Source organism: Aspergillus vadensis, assembly GCF_003184925.1.
Source record: "Aspergillus vadensis CBS 113365 unplaced genomic scaffold BO88scaffold_42, whole genome shotgun sequence".
In the NCBI taxonomy this organism is placed as follows: Eukaryota; Fungi; Ascomycota; class Eurotiomycetes; order Eurotiales; family Aspergillaceae; genus Aspergillus; species Aspergillus vadensis.
Genome location: NW_020292080.1, coordinates 47,619 through 67,968, shown reverse-complemented (window position 1 = coordinate 67,968; position 20,350 = coordinate 47,619). Strand labels below are relative to the sequence as shown.

The window sequence follows — 20,350 nt, the reverse complement described above, 5'->3', positions numbered from 1 at the left end:
AGAATCCGGGCTCATCCTCTACCCTTCGAGTACGATTCTAACCTCGATCAATTGACTTCGAGCTTTTATTCCCCTGCCGCATTCATCAAACGTGGGTACTTCATTTTTCACTAGCACAACGATCTCCTCATGAGCTTCTCGGCAGTTTTGGCCAGCACGGTGTGTCTGGCCTCGTGTGCCGCTTCAGGGGAGCCATCTCTTTGCACTATCACCATATTGCCGCTTACACTCTTGGTGGGTCTGGCTGCCATCGGTCGTATCTTCCAGAGCAATTCGGCGGTTGAAGACATGGTCCAGGATGCGCCCATGGGCAGAAGGCGTATGCGCCAAGGGATCAGCCGCTCAGCACATTCCACAAGAGAGGCCTGACTGGTGAGCCTTATTGGCGCCCTCCCCTGTGATCTTCCCCAAGTGGAAATGCTGATCTCTGATAATTTGAGAAGGTTGGGATCTTCACCGTCCCACTCAGTCCAGCTTTCCGGTACCGAAGTGATCCGTGCACACTAATTTCATGAACGTTGGTCATAAAGGAACTGTTGATGCGCTGCGAGGCAACGTGATGTATACAGCGCAATGTTCTACGATGTTTTCTGGTTTACCTGGGATTTTCTACCAACCACTTCTGTTACAGCGTTTCCTTGGATCCCTGGCTGCTTGCATATACCACTACAGGGTAGCTATCTCTTATGACATATGATACGTATTTTACTTGCTTGTTTAGCCGAAAGTAGATATTCGCAGATAAGTAGAGCAGTACAAACATACCGGTTGCCCGCCTTGCTTCTACTCCTTGCGTAGCAAATAGCCCTGTAGGATATGGGGAAGAGGACTACATGGTCCATGTGACGTCAACTAAGTAAATTCGTACAACGCAAGAGTAGTAGCTCAAATCACTGGCTTGCCTCTCTTCGCTTTCTTATCACAACATCTGGTTCTTGGAACGAGAAAGCGTGCGACAAGGCAAACCTGACACAACCTCGAGCCTTGCCGCTGAGCCCTCTTCTGACAATATCAAGGAAACCGAACCCACTGACCCCGTGACGTGGAATACGGGATAGATATCGGCCTAATAAAACATGAACTTTCCAAGCGGATATGCATGCGACCGTGCCCACCGGTAGCTGCATTCCGTCAGGGCCACAGAACCGGGGATGGAATAAGGGGCCGCTCAACGCCCAATCGCATCTTGGGCGGATATTATGTCCGCAAGGCGCGCCGGATACCCCTCCTAGGCCTAAGCGTGGCAGTTCCAGCTCTTGACAGGTGGAGCATAAAGTTCTTCATATTATGGAGATGTAAGCAGTAAGCAAAGGCCGCTCAATAAAACAATGACGAGTTCTCAGTATTCACTTCAATCTGGAGCTCCTCGTCGGTTCTATTGCAAAACCAAGTTTCCTATCTTCCCCGTAACATAGAGGTGTTCCAAACAATCGAACCCCACTGGGTCTCCACCGATAAGAAGAGGGAAATGTCCGTATGATTATCTGCGGAGTTGATGGGGAAGTCCGTCTTTCGTGCTCTCGGACTTTCCAGCTCGTTCGAGAAGGGCTGGGAGCTGCCTGCATCTCATTCTGCTACTCTACCTCGTAGATCTTCACCGCAATGTGCTGATCCGCACTTTCGTAACAAAGTGAGGGCTAATGTGACGCTTCAATGCGCGCTGCAAGACAGAAGTACATTCCCTCGGGATTTGGCCCGTTGCAAGACGACCGTTGGAAGACAGATGTTTATCGCACACACCATTGGCCAGAATACAGCCCGGCAGGATGCAGAAACAGGTTCTAGACGCAGAATTATGGATAAACATGTGGTCAGTCAACGGTTGAATACGGAAGCATGTAAGGGCAACTGGGTCTGTTGCATCTATACTGCAGACTATATGCTGTTGCGAACTGAATAACCTGATTTCAGACACTGATTGCGCCGTTCCTCGGACAGCATGACATGAGAAATCCTGATATATGCAGTATACTCGATGAAACCTGAATCATGAGCGTAATTAAATAGGAATTTTGACACATCTCGGGATATGATCACTACAGATTCCCTGAAATAGAAAGGATTACCACATACCATAGTTGCCATTAGCAAAGGCCACTTGGTATTGGTGCGCGTGGACTATAGACCCCCACCAAAGTTTCCTTTACACCTCGTGTAGCGCTCATTCTGATTCATGTCTGCCTGTATACCCTAAAGTGTTCTGATTCAGGCGACCTGATTATAGACAGGGCAACGAAAATATCGGTCTGGTACGACTCTGAGCACTGAAGGTTCTCCATTGCATGTAAAGGAACCTAGCACTCCAATCGATACCTAACAGCTACTGAGGGCAGAAAAGAGATATGTGCCAATGGAATTTGTCATCGAAATTGTGGATTTCAGTCGACAGATGAATCCCACGCCCAAACCCCACTTCCTGTAGCCCCCTCTGTGATTTCTAAGCCTAATAGAGAATTTCAAGGTTCAATCAGAGGCACAAGAGCTTTAGTGATGATCCTTTGTGCCCTTTAATCCAATGATCCTCCGTAGAGCAGTAGATTACATCAGATGCTAACTTACTGATTCATGGAAACTTGATAGAGCGCCCCCTAATACATTTCTCTTCCTGGACCTACTGTACCGTTGGGTTGCTGTAGGTTTCCCTGACATCCGCATGACACCAACCTGGCCTGTCCCGTATGATGTTTAGAGTTACCAGAATGAGTTAGAGAACCTTTCAAGGAAAGCGCTGTGATGCGACTGCATCTTCTCCGAGAATGTCCGTTTAGATTGACACTGCTTCATTCACCGTACTTTCATCAAATTTTCCATGTTGTGCACATGGCTATGCAGCTTCTGTGTGCCTATCACCGAGCACATTATGGCCCTCATCCACCACCAAGCAGCGTATTTCTCCGATAGCTTCAGCAGCCACTACACCAAAGGTAGATAGCTCTGTGCGAGGCAACAACAAAGACAGTAGCATCTGTGGACAGGACTAGGCTGAAGCACAATATCATAAGACTCGTAGGGATTCTCAGACAATACTGGATATAGTAACAATCAGCATTGTAACTCTCGGACCTACCTGGAGATGAAGGCGTCATCCCTCAAGTAGCTTTGTCCTCCATCCGTAGACTTTCGCTGCAATTCTACACTATCCTAGTACTAGTACCGCATGCCCTGGTGGAGTCCACGCTCACTCGAGTTGCCACAACGGGATACTGTATGTTCCCCTCAGGGCCGTGCGACAACCACCCTTCCAAGCCAACACAATCCTTTCTGCAAATTATTCTGGCCGATGGTGTATACCTATTCTATCGCGGTACAGCAATCAAGTATCGGTTCATTGTCAAAGCGCTTTTCGCCATTGAGACGTCATTGGTATCAGTTGGCCTCCGGAGAGCTCGAGGAAAAGGTATATAAGGACGCTCATGGACTGTCCTTTACGACCTAAGCATCAAGATTCAACTCTCACAATTACTTAAGCACCAGAATTCAATTTAGTTGTTATATCCATCGAATACTCTACCTCTTTCCTTTCCCTGCACTCGCAATGGCCACTGCCACTCAAACTGCTCTCTTTGGGCCTGACCTCTACCCTCCCATCGAGAAGGTATCCGGTCAGCTCTCTGAAGACATGAAGATCGTGACTGAACTCCGCAAGAGCTGGAACCCCATGATTGGCTTGCAATTGTTCGATGCTCGCAATCCCGTGGGCATCTATGACGCACACATGCGGGCGGCCATCTTCCAGGAATGTCTGGCCTGGACCCGGGATCTGAAGGACCTTCCTGATCCCGAGCTCCTCGCCACGGCAGCTCCAGCCGTCTGGCCTTTCTGCCTCGTGGTAAATACCTTCTTCGTTGCTTCCGAGAATCTTTCCCCGATGTCCCAGATACCCCCTTCTGGCACGCCGTGGCAGAGCAAGTCTACGGCTTCACCTGGTGTCTGTCAGACAACACCAAGCTCTGCCACGAATGCGTGCACGGAAGCTGCACCGCCGGCGTGCTGGCCTGCTTCCCAGACTACCTCCACTTCCTGGGCGAGCTTCCCGAGGTGCTGGACATCTGCACGCAGCGCGTCAGCGAATACATTGAGCACGTCCACCGAGACCACGGACCCGGCCCGCACCGCAAGATCATGGATGCCTGGCTGATGTGCGTGCAATCCGTGTATCTGGACGTGCTGCACCCTAAAGCGACAGAGTTGAAGTTCCCCGACGACGAGCGGCGGAGCATCAGCTACCGGTTGATCAACTCGGCGGGCCGTGCATTAGCCCTGCATGCGCAGCTGGAACAACCGCTGATCGGCACGGACGAGGAAGTGGATGCCATTTCGTTTGCGTCCACTGTGATGCATGATATCTGCGACTATCGGCATGATAATATGGCCAAGGAGTATTACAATCTGTTGACGATCGTCAGCGTGCACCAAGAAGTGCCGGGCACGGCCATGGTGCGACGATTCTGCATTTATGTGTGGGCGTGGGCGCTGGACAACGGCGCCCTGTGGGCCATTCATCTGGCGGGCCGTGAATTGGCCTGGCAGATTTACATGGCGCGGTACCAGACCGGGTTGTTGCTGGACAAGTTGATGCCACCGCGCAAGAATAGTCCTGGGTCTGAGGTGGACCCGTACGGCGATGCGGTGCTCAATGCCATGAACCCGATGTTGAAGGCAGTGGGACGCAGCGACCAGCCAGGAAACTATTCGTTGCGAGACCGGTGCCAGAACCCGCAACGCTACGATGAGCTGCTCCAGCACTGTGTCCTACATTTCAAGGAGTGTCCGAGGTGCTGGGGCTACGATGCGATGACCTGGCAGGAGCGGGTGCCGGCCATCGGAAAGGCGTATGAGAAGAAGTATACGGACTGCAGCTGCATGAACATCATCAGTGCGTATATGATTCTCACCTCGCCCGATCGGCTGTGGTGGTTGGCGGATCCAACTGCTGAGTATACTGGACCTCAGGAGGAATGGTCGGCGCTGCTGTGCTAGACGTCTGATTAGGCTGTAGCATTTATCAGCCGAGACAAGCCTATTCACGCAAGATTGCCTTGTGATCGTGTTCATTTGTTGCTGGCTTCTTTGTCTGAACTCAACCCAGAATGGAAGTTATGATTTCTCAGTAGTTGAATTTGAAATCAATCCGCTTATGCGATGATGCTGTGATCTTGATTGTAGCCCCGTCGGTGGTTGGAATAGTAAAGTCCAGTTACAACTATTCTGCTGTCTGCACCATCTTGTCCACAGTGACAATAGTGATAGGATTCTAAATGTCTTCTCGACGGTTCACAAAAGCCATCAGTCGCTCCTACATATTCCAAGCTTAGCATCCATGGGACACGATTATTCTTCACTTCTTAAGACATGCAGTGACTGGAGTAGCGCTGGAGGGTGCCATTCCTAGGCCGGCTCACCAAGTTTTGTTAGATCGCTTTTCCAGGCCATCTCATGTATTGGAGCTACGATAAATGGCGTGCTAAAAGCATGAAGTCCAGAAATGAGCAAGTCATGTGATTTCCGCTCAGATCGGTTCCATCGCAGTGGCCTCCATGCGATCTGCAACATGGCAATTCAGGTTTTCAATCCAACCGATCAGCTGCCAACTCAGTTGTTCCTCTCATATGACTCCAGTGGAAACGAGAATAGCTTATATTGTCATCCGTGCCATGGTGCTAGTAATAATGTCGCAGATATGGTATCCCAAACTCCAAAGACTTCAAAAAGAAAAATCGGGTCATTCAACTATGCAGAATCCAACAAGTTCATTGTACAGTGGCGTCCATCTGCTGCCCCTACGCTTCGTTCAGCTGGCGTTTAAGCTCCTCGGCCTCCTCGGGAAATTCAGCGTAGTAGTCGGCGTACAACTCCAGCAGGGCCGTTGCGTTGCTTCGCTTGGCGATGGGAATAAATTGGACCTAAATAGTTTGGTCCTGTTAGCAAACCCAGGGGAACCCGTAATAGATCCATTTCAGGGCACATGCCTCGTAGGTAGTGAACTTGTCGCCGTTGATGCACTTGCCGGGCGGCAGGGCAAAGCCGTTGCCATTACAATCCGATTCCGCAAACGCCGTGAGGACATAGTCGCCAGGTGAACCCTTAAGAGACTTGGAACTGCTCGAATCCAAGGTCAGACAAGTATCCGTTTTCGAGCTACTCGAATCCGATGGGTTGCCGCCCTTGCAATCCTTTTCGGAGTAGCCATGAATAGTAGCGGCCTGGGCGAAGGCACTGAAAGCCAAAGCGAAAAGGATGGACTTCAACTGCATGATGAGCGACTGAGATCAAAAGAAAGCAAGGTGAGACAAAGCGTTGGAACGAGTGTATGTTGGTGGAGGTAGTAAGGACGGGCAAGGAGAAAGACGGACTGGTCCAGTGGAAGGATAAGCAACGGTCAGGAGAAAGAGCGATGAGCGAGGCAGCGGCGGCGGCGGCGTCGGGAATCAAATTAGCCTGGACTGGACGTGTGGTGGGTCAGGAGAGAGGGAGAGAAAAAGGCCAGGAGCAAAAAATAGCCTTGAAACAGGAACCGACCGAGGACCAGTGGGGGCCGGGCTGGGCGAAACGGCGGCTGGATTCGCGGATGGAAGCCATGGATGGAGTCCGATAGATGGGCTAGTGGCCGCTAGCCCGGGGAGTAAGACGCGTCATTGGCGAATGAAGCCCATCAGGCTCCGACGGCGATTTCCAAGGATCGGACACAGTGCAAGTGGCAGTGATTGGCGGTGGGTTTCATGATCATCCAGATCATCCTGACAAGCAGAACATGTATGTAGATGCCGAGTTGGTGCGTGAAAAGTGAGCTGAACGTGGATTGTCCTTCTGGTATTTGATTCGATTGAGATGAAGGAAGAGAGAAGAGGTTTTTGAAGTTATTCAGAATGGGAAGATTCGATCAGGTTAGCGATCAGGTGAGCGGGTGAGGCCAATAAGGCAGCAAATCCACCCGAACAGGCCTAGTGGCCAGGCACCCACAATCTCCCTCAATCTTTGGTTTTCTTCTTCATCGCAACATCCATCAGAGACATTCAAGACGACGGGATTATGCAACTTTCCCATTGGACTCAACCTCGCTTCATGGGATGTCAGTCTACATCAAGCCATCTGGGATTGATTTTCATTTGCAGACAATGTTCGCACCCCCTCAAAACGGCAGGGGGATCGGTAACTATCGACGATCCCCGAGACGTATTTACTATAGGGGATCTATTTTTATCCCCCTCTAGTGATCGGTCCAGTGCTTCAATAATGGACTAAAACTGTCAAGCTTCAGTCAAACCAGGTACCACAGTTGCTTATCTTGTGCTAGACTATAAGTGCTATGAAAAGTAGGGATGATGTGTATGTCCTAGCCAATAGTCTCGCGGCTTTCCACAGCTTTCTCACTGACCATCCTCCAGATCGTCTTTGCGGCCCTCCCAACTTCCCAGGAGGATTGCCAACCCAGCCGCCCCATAAAGCCCACTCACCAGCAAAAACGGCGCCCCCGTCCACACTCCACCCCTTGCCAGTCCCCAGCCATACGCCGTCGCCATCATCGGCCCGGCCACCAATACTCCGATTCCCTGCATCACTGCAATCGCCGTATACAGCGTACCCATGTGATGCGCGTCTACGAGCGACGTGATAATGCGCCGAGCAAATAGATGCATCGCTGACCCAAGCGCATACACTACCAGCCCCAAAACTGTGCCCGCTGGATGGCTGGACAGCGCAATTAGCAGACATCCCACGCCCATGCAAGCGCTACTCGTCAGAGCCAGTCTAGTGTTCTTGGTTAATGGAGACATTCGCCGTCGCTCTATGAGCCAGTGCGATATACCTGGCAGGATTACGAGAAGTAGGAGTAGTCTGGTAAATCCTCGCACGGGTATGAGGAAGCTGGCCTATAAAGGAAATGTTAGGTCTGGTCATATCGTGATTTATCCCGGTCCCACTCACCTGCGCAATCGTCCAATGAAATCGGTCGACGGCGAAGAGCAGAAGCAGTTTCATTACCTGCATTCCCAGATACGCAATAAAGAACACCACCAGAAGAAGCTGCGCCGGGCGATGCCGCCAGATCACAGCGATTGACTGGCCCAGCTCGTCAACTGCAGCTCTGATGCGCCCCTGTAAACTTTGTCGTTGTGATGCTTGCTCCGATGAAGACGGTTGGCCGGGTGGGGTCTGTGGTAATGTCTCCGGTAAGAGAAACAGGAGTAGACCACCAGCGGCATTGAAAACAGGTGATAGTAGATACGGTAGCCATATGTTCTTCGTCATGAGGAGGGCACTAAGCGGAGTGGCCAGGATCTCGCTGACGAGCACCGTAGCCGATACGTAGAGAAATGCTGTGATCCTGGACTTTGTGAGTTAGGCAATCCTCTACTAATAGGGAGGTTGTCTCTTACTGTTCTTCGTCGCTGAACAGATCAGCAAGAATGACATACATCATGGAGGTGGCTACCTGCGTGCCACCACCCAACACTTGAGCTATCGGACCAAGCCAGATCAGTCGCAGCGGGAGCTGATCGGAGAACCAGCCTGGACGGTAATCAACCGCATCAGTGATTGAGACCTAAAAGATTCTAATTTATAGGATCCGCGCTCACTGACAGCCTTGGTCCACGCATCGCTCAGCGTGAATCCCACCGCGCATAGAAGCAACACCGGCCGACGTCCGATCCGGTCGGCCAGCACGCCGTATGGCACCGCGAACAATATACCTAAGACATGTCAGTCGAGCCCTGATAAATGAAGAAAGTGATCTCTACCCGGCACCTGCTCCAGCGTATCCTTCCAACCCTGTAGGAGAGCCACCTCCCTCTGCACGCTGTCCATCTGGCATTCCGGCCCATCCTGTCCTAAGGGACAGAACTTACGAGTGACAATCTCGAGCCAGACTTCAGTCTGGGGCGCCTGAGAGAGATACTCGGCAAAGTCTTGAACGAGGATAATGAAACAGATCAAAGCCAGTACCCGCCATCGCGATGACCGCTCTTGCGGCTGCTTCGAGGGTTCGAGTAGAGGCGTGTATTCGCTGGCAGCCATGAGGGAAGGAAACTATGATTGGGCATGGAACCAATACGGTCCATAGAGGAGAAGAAAAAGGAGAAGGGGGGAAACATGGATATCACTTTTGGGGTTGCTATGGCTTGCATATCCCTGGTGCCTGTCAGCCTTTCGAACAGCTCAGGATAGGCCCCGATAAGGTCATCTCCGGCGAATCATGGGGCGCATCAGCCGCCCTAACGGTCGTCCATTGGGAAACACGCTGTACGGATATATTGGCTCAACCCCTGTCGCCGTAATCAAGCTGTCCGGTTTTGAGGTCGTACACCCCAGTCAGCTCGGACGTCCGGGTGATCCCTCCGCGAGGTGGCTGAGGCTTATTGCAGCCAGTAACAATGGAAGCATCATTCTTTGTCCGATTGAATAGTATAGACGCTTATCAAAGTTTATCGCGCTCAGGGAATTAGCTTGAAACAGTGGACTGCTGAATGAGTTTGTCTCAGCCAGTTTATTGGTTCTTACTACGCCGACGTCAACGATCCTTGTTCTGCCATTACGGGCACACCCATGGTTACATATCGCCGTATGACAAAGCCAAAACAACAGGATAGTCTGCAATATCTGACCTCATGCGGTCCATCGCCAATTCGGATCCTTCCATCCGCCCACCAGCGACTTGGTCGACACGTCCGCCGCGGTGAGTCTCACTCCTTGCTCGCGATCGCGGCGCCGGTTATCGTAGCGGAAATATGTTCCCATCCCCAGGATCACCAACACTCCGAAAAGAAGAAAGGCGCAGTTGACGATTAGCGCCGGCTTATATCGCGGGGCTGTATCTGCCTTGAATGCCAGACTGGACGGGATGCCAGCACAGTTGGCCGCGCCCACCAGGAATCCTACAGTCGCAGCACGTTGCGACTCGTCGGTGACATTGTTGGTGTGCCAACTATGAAAGACAGAGCTAGGCACGAAAGCACCGGCTGCCAGGAGAAAGCAAGCAAAGTAGGCAACACCTTGGTGCTCTGACGCGTCCACCGCAATCAAGATGATATACCCGACAAAGGTGATCATCAGCGAGCCTGCCAAATGTATGGAACGTTCCCGGAAGTGATCTGATGACTTGCAGATAATCCATAGCACGACCGTGCCGACACAGTACGGCGCCACCGTGTAGAGATTCGTCTTGATGGTGGAATACCCCAGGAGAGCCACCATCTGCGGTAGGAAATTGCTAACGGAGGTCTGGGCGACGCCATAGCAGAAGCAGCTGACAGCCCATGCTAGCACACGCCAGTCACTCAGCGCCGCCAAGGCTTCGGTGATTGAGAGCTTCTCGCCCGTTCGCACCGACCCGTCCTGCAGCAGGCGCATTTGGGCCGCGCGAGCTTCAGCTTCGTTGAACCAGTGGCACTGAGCGCCGCTTGCAGGGAGCCACCAAAGCGAGAAGGATGCAATGATTAGGGTGGCGCCACCTTCGATGAGAAAGAGGTACTTCCAGCCTGGGAGGTGGTGCTTGATTTGGAAGACGCCAAAGGAGATGAGGCCAGAGAAGGCACCTAGAGACGTCAGAAGGATCAGGTATCAAAGCAGGGATACTCACCAGCGATCGTGACCATGCCGTAGAAGATGCTCAGTCGGAAGGCGATCTCGTTGCGTTTGTAGAACTGTGTGAGGTAGAAGATCACTCCAGCTGGTGCGGTCAGCAAGCAGGTCAATAGCGGAAGCTTTCACCTACCAAAGAACCCTGCTTCGAAGATCCCCATGATCAAACGGCAGACTAACAGGCCTGCAAAGTTGAACACGGCGCATTGCAGCAGTGTGATGGAACCCCTGGCTGTGGTTAGCGGGATCAGATATACTAGAAAGGTAACCCACCATCCTATCATCATTGTCGGCAGCATCACCTTTCCGCTAAATTTCTTCAACATCAAATTGGACGGCAGGTCAAACAAGCAGAAAGTGACGTTGAAGACAGCCAATATGACATTATACTGATTTCCGACCAGGTGAAGATCGTTCTCGAGGCCATCTGTCTTGGCATTTCCCAGGTTGGAGCGGTCGAGGGAGTTGAAGAAGTACATGAGCGACAGGACCGGAAGCAGCCTGCAAATGAGCATTTCTCTAGCAGGCAAGAGGATGGAGGAAATACCGGAAGTCCAGCTTGCGCACGACCGACCGCTCCGCTGCGGCGTCGATGGGGATGGAGTCTCCTACCACGACACCTGCTTCTTCTGCGACAGCGTGTGACTTGTAGTCATCCTTCTGCGTGTCCATGGCTGGCTTTGGTGAATGTTACAGTGCGATAGTGGTCAACTATACGCCTCAGATAATTGCGAGGGGCTTTCTGTCTTCGAAAGAGTGCGCTCGATGGACAATCGGGATCAGCCCGAGGATATATGCTTCACTACACTATCATCTTCGTTGTCGAAGTCAAGGATCACATGGCATATCGACTTCGTGACTTATCGATCCTGATGCCAGCAACAGATAAGATGGAAGATGGCATCAAACAGGCCCCCCTTCGTATCATTCCGCCGTGAGGAGTAAATCCAACGCATATCAGGGTTAGGTTGCCGCAAATGGAAGCCCAGGCGGGCCAGCCCGATGCCAGCGATGAGATGATAGATAACCCCTCTCTGGAACACATCATCTTCGTCCTTGTGGTATCATCACCATCGTCCTCACTCCTTCCAGGAAGGTCCATCCATCCCGTGTCTGCAGCAGCCCCGCGTTATCAGTGTGACCAGCATTTAAGGGTGGGGGTGTCCAGCTTCTCCGCACGACCAACTTTATCCTATCAGTAGCTTGGCAGCGCCACTGTCAGAACCAATCCATAACTATAAATTGCACCGGTCCCGATAAGCGTGCATCAGTTACTGTGTATCTGCCGTACATTTACCATGTCTGCTCCTGTCGACAAGACCGCCCCGATCGCCATTGTTGGCGCGGGCGTGTTCGGCCTCTCCAGCGCCATTCATCTGGTCCGGAGGGGATACCACAACGTCACCGTCTTCGATCGCCAGCCCTACCACGAGACGCTTTACGACTTTGATCGCGGCTGCGATGCCGCATCTGCAGGTAGTCTCATAGCACCAACCGTATGTTTCATACTAATGGCGAGCTTCAGATTGCAACAAGATCATAAGGGCTGCCTACGGGCACGAAACATGGTACCAGAACTTCACCCTGGAAGCAATCAAGGCATGGGAGGCTTGGAACGATACCCTCGCCAAAGGGACAACTCTCCCCCCTCGAATGACAAGCAAGGAACGCATCTATGTCAACTGCGGCAACTACCATTTCGGTGACCACGGCGATGCAGCTGGCCTGAACCCCTTCGAAAAGGCCTCGGTAGAGAACATGACCAAGGCCGGCCTCGGGCACACTCAGTACCTATTTGCGTCCAATCCGCAAGAAGCGACCCGAGCCAAAGCAGACGGCTATGGCTACGCAGTTGACCCCTTCCACCTATCGCGAGACGGACAACAACCAAGCGGATACCTCGACATGATCGGGGGATTTGTCTACGCCGACAAGGCATGTCGCTACGCACTCCATCTAGCGGAGAAACTAGGCGTCAAGCTCGTCTTAGACCGCCAGGCTGGTCGCTTCGAGGGTCTCCTCGAATGCAATGGCGAAATAACCGGAATTTGCACCGCCGATGGCAAGCATCATACGGCAGCCTTAATTATTGTTGCCTGCGGCGGATGGACACCCACCCTCGTCCCAGAAATGGACGGGCTCTGCGAAACCACCGCGGGGTCTGTAGCGATGATCCAAATCCCGGAGGGTTCTCCACTCCGCCAACGATTCTCGGCATCTAACTTTCCCGTCTTCCAATGGAACGTGCGCAGCGGCGAAAACGGCAATCTGTATGGCTTCCCCCTAGATGACCGGGGAGTGCTGAAGATCGGTTATCGGGGGACGAAATACACGCATCCGCAGGTTCAGTTAGACGGACAGGTGCGCAGCGCTCCGATCACGAAATGGACGGCTCCGTCTGTGTCGGGATTACCAGAAAAGTCTGTCTCAGTTATTCAAGGTTTCCTGGATCGGTATATACCTGAACTCAAGGAGGCGGGAATAGGGATCTCTCAGACGCGGTTGTGCTGGTATACGGACTCGTATGATAATCACTGGGTGGTTGATCGGGTGCCCGGGAAGAAGGGTTTGATGGTGGCTACTGGTGGTAGTGGCCATGGGTTCAAATTCCTGCCGGTGTTGGGACAATTGGTAGTGGATCGGGTGGAGGGAGTGCAGTCGGAATTGTTGGAGTTGGTGAAGTGGAGGAAGTTGGGGGCTGGGGAGAAGGGGTCGAATGAGTTGATGAAGGGGTTCAAGGATGGCAATGCGCTGCAGAAGGTGAAGTTGGTGAGTGAGCCGGGGAAGGGCAGTCGGCTGTAAGCGTTGGGAGCTTTACGAAGTTCCAATTGAAGAAAGGTTTATGAGCTGTAAAAGCATGAAACATGATCTTCTATGATATCACGCTCAGGTATCTGGGATTTAATATCTACAAACCACCCTTTATTTTACTGTATTTGATTTCCCAGGCATCGCTGTTGTCGTTGACTTTGCTTCTTGAGATCATCCGAGTACTCAGAGCATTAAACCCAATCACTCCACCTGGTATGCCGATAAGCCAGCGGCACCTGCGGCCCTTCGGCCTCGAGCAGATATCCATGCTCGCACCAGCCAAACTGCACGCGTACCTGACGGACATAGAACGCATCGAACGTGTCATCCAACGCATCAAGCAAGCTATGCACATCGCCGTAAGGGTGCAGCGTCCGCCATGGCTGGATGCAAGTGTCTCCTTTGCACGACTTGAGCACCATAAGCAGGGCATCAAGACGGGTGGAGATTTTGACGGCGGAGTAGGAACCTATTCTGGATGCTGCTAGGTTTGGGTAGAGGTTGTGGAGTTGGTAGGGGTCCGTCTGGACATGTGTCAGTAGAGTACATGGCAGTGATGTAATGATAGGGCTGACTTACTGTCAAATCGTAGAGTTCGTGCTCGCCACTGCACCAGACAGAGTAGTAGAGGTTAAAGTCGGGGCTGATCAGCCTCAATGCCTTGTAGGTGTTATTGGTGAAGGTAGCAGGGCCACCGTTCTCTGTCATACCCCATTAGCATGTCCCTCACATGCAGTAAAAGGCAGGACAATACTCACCATCCCGTCCAAACGCACCCTCAAACCCAGCCCACCCCCAATACTCAACATTAACATGTTCATGTCTGCCCCCATCCATATCCGCAGCATGAATCTCCTTTGTTGTCAACGGAATCGCCACCCCATCCAGCTCACCCTCTGCTTCACCACCCACAATATCCAGAATCGTCGGCGCCAAATCAATGTGCGTCGTCACCGCACTCACCTCCACGCCTCTCGGCACTCTCGGTCCCCTAACAAACATCGGTACCCGAATATCCTCATCGAACCCGCACTCCTTACCAGGGTGTAACCGATGCTGACCAATATGGTACCCATTATCCGAGGTATAGAAAATATACGTATTATCCAGGATACCCGCATCATCAAGTCTAAGAACAATCTCCTCAACGAGTTCATCCACACCCTGCAACGAACGGAGTCTATCGCGGTAAAACTCATCGTTATATGACACACTCTCAGCATCTTGCTGCGGGAGGGACCGCACCCAGCTGACTCCACTAGGATGATCAGGGTTGAAGTTAGGGGTTCGAGGGATCTGAGCATCCTGAAACAAATGCTTATGTTTGTCGAGTGGAATAGGAGGAGAGAAGCGGAATGTCGTGGTGTCCGTTTCGTCTGTCATATTCAAGTTGGAGTGCGGCGCCACTGGGGCGACGGTGAGGAAGAATGGTTCATCGCCGGCGATAGCATCGTCGAGGAATCCGAGTGCCTTTTTAGTGATTACCTCGACGGTATGTTGACCCTCGTAGCTGGTTGGAGGGTCCTGGTTACGTTGATAGTGAGGACGAAGGTACTGGTATGTGTACGGGTCTAGGAGGAAGTCGGAGGCGTTGAAGCCCGTCACGAAGGGAGCGTTGTAGTTTTCCACGGTGTGGGCGTTGAAGAGTTTCCCTGTGTAGTAGGTGGAGTAGCCGGCTGCTTGGAGCCAGAGAGGAAGCCAGTTCTCGTTGTGGCCTTCGGCGACGAATTTGGGGTATCCTCCTGTTGTTTCTGGTTAGTGCTTTGGGTATTGGTAGTTGGGATAGGGTTGAGGGGTATACCGTATGGGGGGTAGATTTCAGTGACGTTGGTGTTGTGCGCTTGCTTGCCTGTCCAGAGACTTACTCGTGAAGGACAGCACAAGGCGGTGGTGACAAAGTGGTTGCGGTAGAAGGCGCCCTGGCTGGCGAGGTAGTGGTTGATGCGTGGAGTATAGTGGATGGAGTCCATTTGCAGGTCCTGGTCATCGACGAGGATGAAGACGATGTTGGGACGACTGCCGGAAGTGTGATGGGATACATGATGGTCCTGTAGGACATTCTGGCTATCTGGTTTGCCTATTGCTGCAAAGGAGTCAATGGACGCCTGCGCCAGAGAGGCGAAGGCGAGGAGTGAGAGTCCTTTCATGGTTGTAGAATAATGTGGTTTATTTACAATGTAGCGGGACCGCGAAGGTCTGCTCTTTATCTATGTATTCTTTGAAAGACACCACCACCCCACTTGAGATACTATCACTTAACTCATCGATTGGACAATGCGAGTCCTGTTGATGCTCGATGCCGATCTGTCGTGGAAGCGAAATGCAAGGGATGGCGTGATTGGCGCTAAATCACCACCATCCGGGACGAGCTATATCATCGGGTGCAGATTGCGCGTACTGTTCTTGGTATAAGAGTTGCTCAACTTGATTTATGAGTTGCTATGTACACAGTCTTATCAACTAGGCGAGAATATATCCTAGACATTTTGATATATCTCCCTCAAGCCACCCCCCTTTGTACATCTACACCACCAACCTAAGCGATCGTGATGTTCTGGCTGAGGGTCTGGAGGTACGGCTCAAATGAAGCCTACAGGGCAATCAAATCAGCAGATATCCAATAATCGGAATGACATTCAACTTACCCCAATAAGGGAGGCATGAGCGACACCCAGCACCGCCTTACCCGAAGCAGTGCCCTCGGGAATAGTGACGGTGAAGTTCTGGTACTGAGGCAAGTACCACTCGTGGTACTCGGGGTCAAAGGCGCCATTGTACAGAACCTGGCCCAAGACCTCCGAAGCCGGGTAGCAGGTGGTCGAGGCGCAGGACTGCAGGCCGATGGCGATGGCCATTTCCTCGACGTTGGTGGGGGGAGTCTATCAGCGAAACATCTGGTTAGTCCGATTGACACATTTTGCACCATTCAAGGTCGGGAATAACAGCGATGCAGGGCTTACCGGACGCTCAATCTGGACAATCACCTTCTGTCCCGCCTGGACAGTCTGGCCAGCCTTGGGAGAGGCAATCTGAACATTCTGGGCCAGTGCTGTGGCAGCAAAGGCAGTGATGGCGGCGAATGTGAATTTCATGATGGCGATGGCGCTGGAATTGTGAAAAGAGCGGCGGGAGATGGAGTTGGGATTGCTATGATGGAAAGAGCATGAAGAGGACAGCTCCGACCCGGAGTAGCCCGGGGTTTATATAGATGGCCTACAAGCTGGCGAGGGCATGATGATGGAGGTGTTGAAGTGAGACATGCGGAGGCCGGATGATAGAAATAGCAGCTCCAGCTGGGGATACGGGGCAGCCGAGGGGGAAATGATTGGCAGGGTTTCAGCTAGCGAGTGTCGATCGGATGTCAAGTTGATGGATCTCATATTGGGAGGTGAAACCTATACTGGTTTATTGTACTTTGTAGTTACGGGTGTGGTGTCCCTATAGGGCTTTATAACTCAGGATAGGTATAGGAGGGGATAAGAATAGATCCGAAGGCCCGTAGCTATATAGAATATATTAATGCCTAAGGGTGGTGGAGAGGAAAAAGGAGACGCACGAGAGCAGAACAAGATGAATAATTAAGGAGAGAAACCAAATCATTATTCATTGTTAATATGTTTATGCATTAGTTATGCACATTGTATAATTCTGAATGACTCAGGTGGTGGGCGCCCAGATCACATGATTCTTTTATAATGACTAATCCCGGCAACTGGTCGGCAGATGGAGATGCTATTTTATGGTATGATCCAGTGAGGAAGGCTATCATCCAAGATGGGGATAGTGGAAGCTTAACTGGACGCCTTATATGTCGCAAGGGAGTAATTATCCACTGGTGGCTAAAGAAGTGGCTGATTACTATTGCCACTGGCACGAAAACTACTACTAGGTACAATTATATATTGATCTCATTATCACTTAGGGTACGCACTGATGATGTTGGTTGGGGAACAACGGACACCACCAGACCATCATGCAGTGAGACTGGGTGATACTATTACTGTATTGTCCAGTAGCAATAATGCAAGTGTCACCATCATCATGTCGATCTATCACGCAGTAGTAAGGTAGCAAGTAGTATTCTCTGTCGGATCAGCCCATCTCACCTCAGCGGCGATCACACCCACTACATCATGACATGGATATCCCCGCTGGATCCATCCATCGCAACATCAGCGGGAATAATGATCCGATGGCGTGCTCACTCTTCTTCCACTCTTCTCATGTTCGATCGGTTCCTCCGGATAGGGGATCGTGGTTGTGACGTTACAATGTCGCCCGCGGTGGCATGGACCTCCGCCCTCCCCGCGTCATCCGGACATTCGCCCAAACCTTGAACCTGGACTCGATCCACTGGGCAATTCAACGCCACCACAAGGCTTATCTCCCTAATACGAGGCTTAATCAAGCTGTATACAAGTAGAGGAAAGTAAGATAATGATAATGTTGTTAGAACTCTATTGCGAGGAGGGTCTTGATCTATCGCTGAAAAAAAAAAAATTGAATGAAAATAAAAATGAACATGGGGAGGTATAGTGCTGGTGCAGAGAATATTGAGTGTTCAAGGCAAGCCATGAGGAGCAAATATGATCAGAAAAAGACCCGCTCGTGTATCAACAGGGCGCTCGTAAATGTATTCACACACAGAAAATCATAACCATCGAGTCATATGTACATCAAATGCAAATGCAGTGGAGGGGGTATTTGCAAGGGGAGGAGGGTTGGCCCCGGTCGGAGTCGCCTCCCCATCGAATTAATCACACAAGAAATGCTTTACTCCGGAGCAGCGCAAGTGAACACACCACGCACGGATCCGCTGCGGTAGTTGAGAATCTGAAAAAAATGAATTAGCATCAGATACAAATGTAGGAATTGAAGAACAGAGGGCTCTTACAATGTCGTTGACACTGGCATAGGTACCAGCCCCCAGCGTCACCAGACCAATAATCAAACAGCACAGGTTCAGTGCCCCCAGCATCAGGTTCTTGGGCGTGTTCCACTTGCCCTCGCGCACCAGCAAGAACCACATCAGCGCGGGGAAGTAGAAGGTGAAGCCCGAGATGAAGAGGGAAGAAGAGATGGACAGCAAATCCGAAAAGAAGGGAATAACTTCGGCGATCACAAATGCCACCCAGGTGATGACGGTGATCAGCGCCAGCCAGGTGATCCAGCCCATCTTGGTGTTGATGAAGCGGATGGTCGAGTTCTTGAAGATGCGCCCGTGGACCATGCGGCCCAGCACCACCGTGTTGATCGAGCCACTGATGAAGATAACGGGCAGCGCGATACCAAAGGCCACACGCTTGACCATACTGCCCGCAGACAGCAAGGCGGGGCTCTGCACATCCTGACCAACAAAGGCATAGATCAGCGCACCCGTCAGCGTGTAGATGACAATTTCGATCAGACCCAGGGCCCAGATGGACTTGACGTAATCCTTGGGGGTGTGCATCTCATCCATGAAGGAGAACTGGCACATGGCGAAACTGTAGGCGAAAACGATGTTGGTAACGGCAATGAAGGCGTCGGTGAAGGTAATGCCTTCCTTGGGCCAAGCGGACCAGTTGACCCCGGAAAGACCAGCCGTGGAATCGGAGGCCGTGATGCCCGTGGCGATCATGGTGATCAGGATGGCGGCGATGATGGAGACAAAGTCGACGTAGCCCAGAATGGCCATCTCAGCGAAACTGGGGGGCACGGCGAAGAGCAGCAAAATGATGGCGGAGACAACAGCGAACACGACGGAGCAGACGCCGCTTTCGGTAATGTTGATGAAGGCGATGGTTCCCGTCAGACAGTGCGAGCCCGTCAGGAAAAGCAATTGCAGACCCAGCATCACATAGACAATCTCGTAACCCACCCGGCCGAACATCAGGCGTCCCGCCTCGGGGTAGTGGGCGACGTCGGGGAACTTCAGCTTAACCTGACCGACCACGTAACTGGTGTAGATGGCGACAAAACCCAGGCCCACGGTCAAGATGACACCGGCCACCATACCGAGGGTAGCGAAACTGCCAGGAATGGACAAACTTCCCAGCGCAATGGCCTCGACGATCAGCACGACCGTCAGGCGCTTCCATCCCAGACGGTTATATTTTTCAATACCGGCCTCGTAGATGTTCCGCTCGCCCTCGCTCATCTTCTCCACCAGGTCACCGTCAAACTGGGCAGCACCACCATACTTCTCACCCCCCATGACATTCTGGGACTTGTTGTCCGTGCCGGAGATCTCGTCACCGTAACCCATGATGATGTTGTTGTTGTTATATAGGAATAAAATGAAAATGTAGTATGAGAGGGCAGAGGTGAGTTAGTAGTAGTGGCGGTTGGGTGGAGGAGGGTAGAGTGAGTAAACACAGTGCCCTGTCACACACCGGTTGCCTTAGGGTGTGAGTTTGGGGGGAGAGGGGGGAGGAGGAAGAAGAGAGAGAAGGAGAGAGGTGTGTGAGTCTGGAGAAGAGAGAGGAACAAGAGGGAAGAGGGAGGGTTTTGAATGGAGCGGGACGGAAATTCACCGCAGGCACAGAACCGTCCGCCCAGACGGAGCACCAAGACTGAGGGAGCGAGTAGAGCGAGGGTCGGATGAATCCGGGCACCGCCGCAGAGGAGCTGATAAACGAAGGGGAACAGGCCAACGAGAATGGAGCAAAAAAGAACATTTCAACCAGTTTCGTAGTTTTGTGGTGGCCATCAGACGATGGAGAAACCAGAAAGTGACCACCAAAAAAAAGTGGAAACGATTTGGTAATGAGATAGAGTGGCGGTTGCTAAGGTTTGCCAGTTTATCTGCTCTCCACGTGGAGACCAAGCTCCCGCCACTTGGACCATTGCACCAATGAAACTCCAGATATTAGTGCCTAGCCCGTCTAGGCAGCCGGAAAAGGACTAGCGCCCACCAGGGGTTAAGCCCCAGGGTGACGTTGGAACTGCAGACCTTACCGGTTTGGGATTAGACTTG

General features: G+C 51.9%; 10 protein-coding genes across 10 annotated transcripts; 3 read left to right on the top strand and 7 right to left on the bottom strand.

The window, feature by feature from the left end:
- Nucleotides 1-84: 84 nt before the first annotated feature.
- On the bottom strand, nucleotides 85-313 carry BO88DRAFT_409265 (uncharacterized protein). The gene has a single exon (XM_025707912.1). It carries the CDS (start codon nucleotides 306-308, stop codon nucleotides 111-113), a length of 198 nt encoding a protein of 65 aa, XP_025557167.1. The 5' UTR covers nucleotides 309-313; the 3' UTR covers nucleotides 85-110.
- A 436-nt stretch (nucleotides 314-749) lies between these two features.
- Nucleotides 750-1,777, top strand: BO88DRAFT_297857 (uncharacterized protein; the record flags this gene model as incomplete). Its single annotated transcript, XM_025702400.1, has 4 exons — nucleotides 750-856; nucleotides 1,162-1,302; nucleotides 1,534-1,586; nucleotides 1,668-1,777. Coding segments are annotated over 4 exons (411 nt in total), but the record flags the coding sequence as incomplete, so codon positions are not given.
- Nucleotides 1,778-3,535: 1,758 nt separating this feature from the next.
- BO88DRAFT_447730 (uncharacterized protein) lies at nucleotides 3,536-4,980 on the top strand (the record flags this gene model as incomplete). The annotated part of the gene is made up of 2 exons (XM_025710392.1): nucleotides 3,536-3,740; nucleotides 3,785-4,980. The coding sequence occupies 2 exons, from the start codon at nucleotides 3,536-3,538 to the stop codon at nucleotides 4,978-4,980; spliced, it is 1,401 nt and encodes a 466-aa protein (XP_025557165.1).
- Nucleotides 4,981-5,780: 800 nt separating this feature from the next.
- Nucleotides 5,781-6,254, bottom strand: BO88DRAFT_430502 (uncharacterized protein; the record flags this gene model as incomplete). Its single annotated transcript, XM_025709256.1, has 2 exons — nucleotides 5,781-5,903; nucleotides 5,970-6,254. The coding sequence occupies 2 exons, from the start codon at nucleotides 6,252-6,254 to the stop codon at nucleotides 5,781-5,783; spliced, it is 408 nt and encodes a 135-aa protein (XP_025557164.1).
- Nucleotides 6,255-7,367: 1,113 nt separating this feature from the next.
- On the bottom strand, nucleotides 7,368-9,018 carry BO88DRAFT_353383 (MFS transporter; the record flags this gene model as incomplete). The annotated part of the gene is made up of 5 exons (XM_025703637.1): nucleotides 7,368-7,871; nucleotides 7,927-8,326; nucleotides 8,379-8,511; nucleotides 8,580-8,693; nucleotides 8,742-9,018. 5 exons carry the CDS (start codon nucleotides 9,016-9,018, stop codon nucleotides 7,368-7,370), a joined length of 1,428 nt encoding a protein of 475 aa, XP_025557163.1.
- A 588-nt stretch (nucleotides 9,019-9,606) lies between these two features.
- BO88DRAFT_353505 (allantoate permease) lies at nucleotides 9,607-11,253 on the bottom strand (the record flags this gene model as incomplete). The annotated part of the gene is made up of 5 exons (XM_025703643.1): nucleotides 9,607-10,535; nucleotides 10,580-10,669; nucleotides 10,715-10,809; nucleotides 10,855-11,082; nucleotides 11,129-11,253. The coding sequence occupies 5 exons, from the start codon at nucleotides 11,251-11,253 to the stop codon at nucleotides 9,607-9,609; spliced, it is 1,467 nt and encodes a 488-aa protein (XP_025557162.1).
- A 626-nt stretch (nucleotides 11,254-11,879) lies between these two features.
- Nucleotides 11,880-13,383, top strand: BO88DRAFT_420377 (sarcosine oxidase; the record flags this gene model as incomplete). The annotated part of the gene is made up of 2 exons (XM_025708442.1): nucleotides 11,880-12,057; nucleotides 12,107-13,383. 2 exons carry the CDS (start codon nucleotides 11,880-11,882, stop codon nucleotides 13,381-13,383), a joined length of 1,455 nt encoding a protein of 484 aa, XP_025557161.1.
- A 200-nt stretch (nucleotides 13,384-13,583) lies between these two features.
- On the bottom strand, nucleotides 13,584-15,539 carry BO88DRAFT_477485 (sulfatase family protein; the record flags this gene model as incomplete). Its single annotated transcript, XM_025711973.1, has 4 exons — nucleotides 13,584-13,916; nucleotides 13,972-14,093; nucleotides 14,151-15,134; nucleotides 15,194-15,539. The coding sequence occupies 4 exons, from the start codon at nucleotides 15,537-15,539 to the stop codon at nucleotides 13,584-13,586; spliced, it is 1,785 nt and encodes a 594-aa protein (XP_025557160.1).
- Nucleotides 15,540-15,928: 389 nt separating this feature from the next.
- Nucleotides 15,929-16,484, bottom strand: BO88DRAFT_420375 (uncharacterized protein; the record flags this gene model as incomplete). The annotated part of the gene is made up of 3 exons (XM_025708441.1): nucleotides 15,929-15,982; nucleotides 16,038-16,271; nucleotides 16,353-16,484. The coding sequence occupies 3 exons, from the start codon at nucleotides 16,482-16,484 to the stop codon at nucleotides 15,929-15,931; spliced, it is 420 nt and encodes a 139-aa protein (XP_025557159.1).
- Nucleotides 16,485-17,863: 1,379 nt separating this feature from the next.
- Nucleotides 17,864-20,055, bottom strand: BO88DRAFT_409260 (putative amino acid transporter). Its single transcript, XM_025707911.1, has 2 exons — nucleotides 18,287-20,055; nucleotides 17,864-18,225 (listed from the first exon to the last, which is right to left on the bottom strand). Exons 1-2 carry the CDS (start codon nucleotides 19,637-19,639, stop codon nucleotides 18,166-18,168), a joined length of 1,413 nt encoding a protein of 470 aa, XP_025557158.1. The 5' UTR covers nucleotides 19,640-20,055; the 3' UTR covers nucleotides 17,864-18,165.
- Between the last annotated feature and the right edge of the window lie 295 nt (nucleotides 20,056-20,350).